The 9,202-nt window shown below is 36.3% G+C and overlaps 1 protein-coding gene across 1 annotated transcript; it reads left to right on the top strand.

Annotated features, from left to right (window-relative positions):
- Window positions 1–668: 668 nt before the first annotated feature.
- Window positions 669–8,227, top strand: LOC128018531 (adenosine receptor A2b-like). Its single transcript, XM_052604094.1, has 3 exons — window positions 669–955; window positions 4,141–4,838; window positions 7,014–8,227. Exons 2-3 carry the CDS (start codon window positions 4,504–4,506, stop codon window positions 8,008–8,010), a joined length of 1,332 nt encoding a protein of 443 aa, XP_052460054.1. The 5' UTR covers window positions 669–955; window positions 4,141–4,503; the 3' UTR covers window positions 8,011–8,227.
- The last annotated feature ends 975 nt before the right edge of the window (window positions 8,228–9,202 follow it).

The raw sequence follows: 9,202 nt of genomic DNA, 5'->3' as shown, positions 1-9,202 counted from the left end.
CATTTAACAGGTCATTTAAAATCAGTGAAAGGTCTGAAGAAAGGGGACGGTGGGTGTTTATGAGTTTAGCTCTTGCTCTTTATTGTTGTGAAGGATGGATATTGTGCAGTAGGATTATACATTTCTAAGATTAGATGTGAAGTCAGTTATTACATTACCAAAAAAAAAATACATTTTGTCTTGATTGAGACCAATTAACTGGCCTGATTTTCTGCACAGAGCCCTATTGTCTGTCCCACGATTGATTTTTTTTCTTCATTGTCACGTGTGAATGAAACCCAGATTGACCTAAATATGTCTGGCTTAACTGTGGGACTTGCTCTCAAGTTGCCCTGAAGACAGGTCATGCACAGGAAATAAAACGCAATTAAATTTTGTACCTTCATTTGTCAATATGAAATTACTCGATGGATGATTTCCATCACTGATTTGTCCATTGACAAATTAAGGTACGAATGTAATTTTGTTTTCCTTCCTGTCCGTGACCTGTCTTCAGGGCAACTTGAGAGCAAGAGCTCTAGGACAAACTGAATTGTTCATTGAACGTACGATTTATGCTTTAAATACGAAATGTCCAATTATTATTTGAATAGTGTACTTATAATATTTTTTCCCTTGTAAGTTTGCTTTCAATCAGAGACCTGGCAGTCGCAGCTCAGTTGTTTCACAGATACTCGATCTCCTGAAGAAGCGGTATCAGTATCTAAACACCCGTCCAGTGTGGAAATGCTGCCCCCGCCTCTCTATTGGTCAAACACAGCTCTCACTGCTGATATCAGCGTGCGCGCGACTTCGACTTCACCGAATCACACGGACGGAATCACTAACGAATCATCCACCACTGAGGACTCGCAAGTTTTTACATTTCTTTTTCGGAAGGGTTGCCTTTTCATCTTTGTTCATGGGATTCCCAGCTTATTTTGTTTTTGTTTTTCATTCATCTTCAACCCTGAGGGTAAGTAGAAATCAACAACTAAGCTAAGTAATTAGAAGTTTAGAGCCTGCGGGGTATCGATTGAATGGAAATTGTCTTATATTAAATACTAATTGAATTAAATAATTCATGCACGGCTTAAGTGCAATTTTAATACTAAAGCGAGGTCAATTTAAGATATATTGTTTTTAATAGTTAAAACGCACGTTGTGTCCAGTTTTACATACATCAACATACTTAGCCTCAAAACAAATAATACAAGAATGACCGCAATTACACCTCTAATAAAAAAGCAGTAGAAAAACGACAATATACAGTATTATTAAAATATATATTTTATATTATATTTACGTTTTCAGCGCAAACTAGCAGTTCCATACATTAAAGTGAAACTGCCGTGTATGGCAAGCTAATTTAGCATTTCCCTTATGAAAATTAACCATGGTTTTACTACAAATAAAACCAAAAAACCATAGTTCCTATAGTTAAACCATGGTAACCACAAATTAACCATGGTTTTGCTATATTAACCATAGTTTATCCATGGTATTTGTAGTAAATCTGTGGTTATACAAATGGTAGTCAATACGCCAAAAAAACATATAGTTTTACTATAATAAAACCATGGTTATTTTTTTGTAAGGGTTATTCCTATCTATTTTGTTACTATTAATAGTTTTAAACTAGTGTGTTTATTTTCTAGTTAGTAATATGTCATCTTTTAAAATTCCACAACTATTAACTATTCACTAGTTGCTATTACTTATTTCAGTAGTGACTAATATATATTTAATCAGGTGTTTTTTTTCATTACATGCCACTACTTAACTTCCCTCTAGTCACTACTAGTTACTTGAATCTATTCCGGTTTTACCATTGTTAGACACTATTAGACTAGATAATTATGTGTATTCCAATTGTTAATACTGTTATTTGTAAATTAACTACACATCCCACAATATTAAGCTTTTAAATAAGTTAGCTTCATGTTGATTCAGTGCTCTTAAAGTCTAAAAGTAAACCATACTGTACATTTAACATTTTTATAGTATGTTTCTTGTATTTCACTGATATTGATTGGTGTAGATGCTAGATACTGTACTCCGATCTGATAAATCGGTAGTAGTATGCAATAAAAAAGCACTAGTAAACCTGCGATAGATATTAACTATTGTTGATAGTTAATGGTTGAAATCTGAACAGCTCAAATAATACAATATCAAAAATAAAAAATGAAATGGTTTGTAGTGACTAACAGCAAAAAACTAATTAATGCATGATTACTAGTCAAATCAAAAACAATACTAGTCACTATTTGATTACTTATGCATATATATAGATACCATTTAGTTTAATAAATACCAAACCTTTTCCAAGGTTGCCATAGCCAATGTAATATTTATGATCACTTTTTCTTTTACATTAAACATTTTCTTGTCTTGAGCCACATTTTGCCTTTAACTTCATAACAGCAAATCAATCAAATAATATACAAATCAAAACAGACTTTCAACTCAGAAATTAAGCATTTTATGATAATTTTTCATTTTATGAGCCTATCAATCAGCTGAGGTAAAAGGAGAGTAAAAAAAACTATAAAACCATCCTTCACCCTCAGCTAAAGTACATCTGTTTGTTCTGCAGTGTTTAAATTGGTTTGCTATCAAACCATGATATTTTGGGTTTGATTTAGTTAGGGATGTCAGCCTTATGAGGAATGATCCGGATTCTGAGCCAGATGCAGTTTGAGATTGTGCTAAATGATGGATGTATGTAGACGATGATCTTTTCCATCATCCTTCCACAAGGGTCCACTGTTGAGTGTGGCGTCCAGTAGCTTAAACATTGTCTTCTTGTAAACACAAAGCACTGAAACCAGAAAACTACTTTGGGAAGGGTTCATACAGTGTTTCTCTGTTGTCCCATTGTCATCCTCTAAACTCTCACAGATCCATATTAATGTCTGTGAGGCTGATCTACTAGTCTATTATGTTTTCTCTCCTGTTTGCTACAATCATTTTCCCCTCCCCGCTTTTTTATTTCTTGTTCATGACAGTCACCTATTCACATTCTTACTCTGTAAGGATGTCAGGAGACAATGTGTTGCAAACACTCTACTGCATGTTAAAGACCCCATGTGGTTTTTAGTATTATTATATCAGCTTTGAGGCCATCTGTATAATAATGTACTCCTAAAAGTTCACAAACAATAATGATAATAATAAATCAAATAAAAAAAAGATATATATTTCTCTTGCAGAAATAATAACAATAAACATTTATGACTTATCTTGTATGCAGGGGTGTACCAGATTTTTATTTTAATTTATTTTTTTACTCTAGAATAAGAATAACCCCCCACTTCCATCCATAAATATCTAACAATAGCCATGTATAATATATGTTTTATAAAAATGCTAATATTAATTGCAGTTATAAAGGTTTGTATAATTTTTATTTGTAATCGGCAAAAAAAGAAGAGCAGAACAGCTGTTTCCTCATGTCTTCCAGAGGTGGGTAACCTCAGTGAGCGTCTGTGCAGCAGTGTGGGAACACTCCAGGGTAAATAGCTGGAATGACTTCCCATATAAACACTAAAACAAAAGGAAAGAGCTTCTGGCCATCACTACTGGTGTGTCTGGTAAATGAAATAAAGAATATCCACTGAAAGTTTCCTTTCTTTTCTCATATGTTTTTCGAAGTATTAGCTTGCCATTTGTGTTTACAACAAAGGGCTTAGTGTGTAGGAAAAGCACTATATTGTGCTGTTACGTTACACATTTTGCTGCTTCTGTACACTCTGTATTGTTTACTTAAAAGCCCATATTGCTCTCAGTGTCCACAATAACTAACTCTTAAAATGGTTGACTAATCTCTCTTTTCCTCAGATCAACCATCAACCTTATTGCCATCAATCATATGATGAAATGTTGGAGCATGAAGCATTTCTCAATCATGTACGATAAAAAAAATAAAAAAAGGAAATGCTATTCAAGTCTTTCTGCTTCAAAATATTATGTTTAATTGAATGTGATACTTGCCATTTCTTTGCAATCAATTATTAAACAAAAATTAACACATTTAAAATAAACAGATTTTTTTTTTTTTTAATTCTACAATCATTACTTTATCTGTTTTTATCCAGTCCTTCTCTTCAGAGGCTTGTTTCCCAGATGATAACAGCATTTCCTTTCTTCTTTCTCCAGGGAATGCAATGGAATACTAAATGTTATAGAAAGACAGGCAAGCAACACATGGAACGAGGACTGGATCATCACATCTAATAACACGACATGGGGTCAAAATGGATTTTAAAATGTACATTCGTTTGATTTATTCAATACAGAATCTCTCTGAAATGTCTGAGGAGAAATGTCTCTAGGTACTTTTTAAAAATATTGACAAAGTTCTCATTTTTAACTGGCGATTCGACATTTTTAACAAAGTACCATTCGATCATCGGTCTTCTGGGAAGGCTGATACTAGGCCTCGGTGAGTTGGCTGTTGCGTGGAGCTGCAGCTATGGACATTGAGGCGAAGCATCGTCCTTTCTCCCCAGCATCCTCACCATGCTGAACAATGACTTTGACGTGTTGTACATGATTCTGGAGCTGCTGATTGCCCTGCTCTCGATCCTGGGCAACGTGTTGGTCTGCTGGGCAGTGGGCCTCAACAGCAACCTCCAGAGCATCACCAACTTCTTTGTTGTTTCGCTGGCCGTGGCGGACATCGCAGTGGGTGTGCTGGCCATTCCCTTCTCCATTGTGATCAGCACTGGTTTCTGTGCCAATTTCTACGGTTGTCTGTTCATCGCCTGCTTCGTCCTAGTGCTCACCCAGAGCTCCATATTTAGTCTTCTGGCCATTGCCATCGACCGCTACATTGCGATCAAGATCCCGCTAAGGTGAGTGAAGGGTTTTGCTGTCAGAAAAATTGGATCTTTGTACATTAATAAGATTTCAGGGCGGTTGTTTCTTTGATACTTTGATTGATGGCATGTATGTTGAATCGTTTTTATTAATTTTTTAAAAGACAAGTGTTTCACCTCTTTTAAATAGTTTTGGCCCTAAAGAGAAACTGTTTTGATTACTTATTTTCAACATGTGTTATGGATGCTAAAGTCCCCACCGAAGTCCTTAACTAGTTTAACCAGTATTCTGCTTTCTGCTGGACCATCAAACCAGCTAGACCAGCATAATCCCAATAAAAGTGCACGCTTTAAATATAACCGCAATGGTTTAAACTAGCCTAGCTGAAAAGTTAACAAAACCCATTTAGAAGAACCAGCTAAGACCAGCAAATTAACCTTTGGCTGGCTTGAGATTTTTTTTTTTTTTTTTCATCAAGGAAACCAGCCTGGACCAGTATATTGATTCATTCTGATTTAAGTATTCCGGTCTTCTGATGGTTGAGTTGAAAAATAACCTCATCCCCTGTAAAGTCAGACTAAGACCAGTGAATTAAGTTAGGATGGCTCAAGATTTTTTTTCAGCAAGGAAACCATCCTACAGATTGATGCTGGTTTAAGCTGGTCGTATCAGGAATTAACCACGCATGGCACTGTCCCTTTTTTCTGGGACTTTTTTGTTTTTTTTGTTGTTTTGTTTTTTTACACTGTATGTCCCAGCAATGGGACACACCATGTCTTTCCAACAAGATTCTTGGCTATTTTTGGGTGAATATGATTTAAGAACATAGTAAGGTCTAAACTCTTTGAGCATAACCTCACATAAATCTGATTTACTCTGGAATGTTATTGCTAATAGTTTGCACGGATTTCCTTAGTAAGCATCCACTTCGTTTTTCTTTTTGTTTGTTTGTGTTTTGTCACAAATTGTCAGTCATAAGTCTTTTATCAGATGCCAGTTTTTTTTTTATTATTATTATCTCTTTAGACTTAATATTAATGAGCCAATTAGCAGTGTTCAGAATGAGCAGCTAACATGCTAATGGAGATTGAGGTAATGTTGGAGTAATAGGATCTCTTGTGTTTTGGACCGGTCAGTTCAGCCGGTTTCAGTGAGATGTGTGAGATAGGCTGCGTGTCCTGTCAGCAGGTTTTGGGTGGGGGACGGGGATGTTTTCTCTGTGTGGCTCAATGAACTTCCACATCTGGAGATCGAGACAAATAGAGGCCAAGGAACTCGGTTGTTCTCCCACACTGGTCCAAAAAGAGACTCTGAAAATAGATTTCTGTTCCAAACACTGACATTTCTGAGCACATTTTTCCTTCTTAATCGCTCCAATGGGAGAATTCTCTGTAAATACTGTGAATGGATGCTAGGATCATTAGAGCTATGTTTGCATCGGGGTTGTTCTAAAGTTCACACTCTATCTAAACTACCATAATTATGAGATTTTACTTTGAGTTATATTAGTATTAATTTCTATATGATTAAAAAAAAAGTATTTGTGAAGAAAGAAAGATCACTAGTGTGCAACTGTTTTTACATGTCATCATAATGATCAAGTAAATGGAACCCAGTTTTAGAATTTAAATGTAATTATGAGATAAAGTTATGAATTGTGAGATACAAATGAGTTACACTGTGAAATATGAAGTCACAACTGAGATGTATTAGTAGAATTGTTTTTATATATAGTCTCAATTATGAAAGCTTGATTCAGTTGTAAGATATAAAATTGTAAATGGAAGATTCGAAGCTAGAACTGTGAGAACTAGTATGAGACATAAATTGCAATTATGAGATATAGAGTCAGAATCTCTCTAAATCTCATAATTGTGACAAAATTGTGAGAAATAAAGGGTCACAATTATAAGAGCTAATCATTATTACATTAAATAAAACAGTAATTGTGAGAAATGGTCCCAATTATGAAATACAGTTTGACTGACGCAAAAGGTTATTTATTGGAAATTCATAATTACATAATTCACGTAATTACATAATGACATGAGCACAGTTTTAAAGAGATATCTAGGTTTACAGCTATGCTGTCATTTGCTTGCTTTCGTTAGTACTTTGGACCTTTTAGATGTGCAGTCTAGACAAACTGGAACAAACACTTATGGCTGGGGAATTTGAAAAATATGACTTTCTGTCTCTCTCTCATCCAGATACAACAGCCTAGTAACCGGGAAGCGTGCCAGAGGCATCATAGCGATCTGCTGGGTTCTGTCGGTTATCATCGGTCTAACACCTATGCTAGGCTGGCACAAAACCTACTCAGACAAAGAGGCCTTCAACAGCACCTGCCCACCCGGCATGATGGAGTGTTTGTTCGAGAAGGTGGTGGTTATGGACTACATGGTCTACTTCAACTTCTTTGCCTGCGTGCTGGTGCCTTTGCTCCTCATGCTGGCCATTTACCTGCGGATCTTCATGGCTGCGCGCCACCAACTCAAATGCATTGAGTCCAAGGCTGTGCCGTGTGAGCCCAAGTCCCGCTCCACCCTGCAGAAAGAGCTCCATGCCGCGAAATCTCTGGCGATCATCGTTGGCCTGTTTGCGGTTTGCTGGTTGCCACTGCACATCATTAACTGTTTCACTCTGTTTTGTCCAAAATGTGCACGGCCGCCGGTTCTTATCATGTATCTAGCTATAATTCTCTCACACGCGAACTCAGTTGTGAACCCGTTCATTTACGCCTACCGCATACGTGAGTTCAGATACACCTTCCGGAAGATTGTGCGCTATCACATCTTGGGTAGACGAGAGCCTCTTTCTTGCAACGGGAGCACCCGTACCTCAGTCCGAACGAGTGTGGCGGATTCGCTTCGGATTAAAGTCAACGGCTTGGTGCGAGACCACTTCAACGAACAGAGCAGCTCCACCAGCAGCTGTGAAAGTGCTGAACCTGGCCCCACGCACAGACCTGTTCCCACAGAAAAACCCATACTAGACAATCAGCCTATGGAGCTCACTACTTCTCAGAGACATTCGGGACTGAGGCATCCAGAGTCGCCGCCCACTGGGAATAATGAGGGCGTTGCGTGCAGGAAGCATGCCGTATTTGACATTACGGATGGGAAGGATCCATCCTCACCGCTTCACGTTAAATCAGCTCTGTACCAACAAACAGCCCACTGTGTTGAACTCACAGAGGTTTCCTGATAATAATACACTCTGAATGATGGATTCAAATTATTTATTTGCTGTATTTGCTAAAAAATGATTGGCTAAAATATGAAATACAAAGTACATATTTTTGCTTCTTTATGGATTTGACATTGATGTGGACCAGTAGCAGCTCAGAATTGAGTGTGTACAGTTTGATATTGTTATGACCGTAAAGATAATGTAAACATATTAAAGAGCATCAAAATTATAATCAGTGCTTTTTATTACTTTTTTTTTTTTTCAATCTTAAGAATTTTAAAACTCTCTTTTTCAGTTCATGAATAGGAACTTGAATTGGTCACAGGATGTTGAATTGGAATTTATTTAGTACAAAATAAATAAATAGATTAATTTATTATTAATTTGAGCAAGTATTCAGGAGCATTCCCAGAAAATGAGAACAGTAAAACTGAATTCAACACTCTCAAAAACAAGTAACACAGAAATTAAAAACTATTATTAATGAAAGCATGTTAATGAAATAAATTCATAAAGCTAGCTTTTATGCAGCATTGTAACTCATGCCATGTATTTTGACTGCGTATTTTGTAGGCTCTGTGAAAGGTTTTAAGCAGTGCAAACTATTTGACTCTCTTCTTTATATGAGACACTTTACACAAATAGGATACGTTTTTTGAGTCCCGTTATAACCAAGGGCACACATCCCTTGGTTTTTGTTTTGAGAACTATTAGATAAGTTATATATATCATATAAATGTAGCCTAGCATAAAAGTAGCTAATATTAAACACACTGAATGCCTGTTCACTTAAAATAGTTATTTTGGCCTTGTTGACTGCAACTTTTCACTGTGTTTAGACATAAAGTTGGTAAAAGGGTTGCAAAATCTGCAAATCTCATAAAATGAACAGAAAATTGCATGTGGCTGACAATCAACATTTCCTGAAGGTTCAACACCTCATTTCACTGAGCATTTGTTTAAACTAAAATTACTTTTGCTGCCTTATTTTGTTCGTATTTGTGGAAAGTTGATTATCTAAATGAAACATCACATCCTCTGTTTTTCCTTGTTTAACTGTTAGTTGCGAAAGTTAATTCCCATCAGTCTGTGCATTGTAAGATTTTTCTAAAGGTTATAGGGGGCGACAAGTGACTCTTTATGATTGAGTGAATGAATCATTCACTCAAATGATTCATTCACAAACATGGAGTTATTCCCAGGAGGT

Source organism: Carassius gibelio, chromosome A8 (genome assembly GCF_023724105.1).
Source record: "Carassius gibelio isolate Cgi1373 ecotype wild population from Czech Republic chromosome A8, carGib1.2-hapl.c, whole genome shotgun sequence".
Classification (NCBI taxonomy): Eukaryota; Metazoa; Chordata; class Actinopteri; order Cypriniformes; family Cyprinidae; genus Carassius; species Carassius gibelio.
Note: the sequence above shows the minus strand (reverse complement) of the source record. Positions and strands in the feature narration are given on the sequence as shown.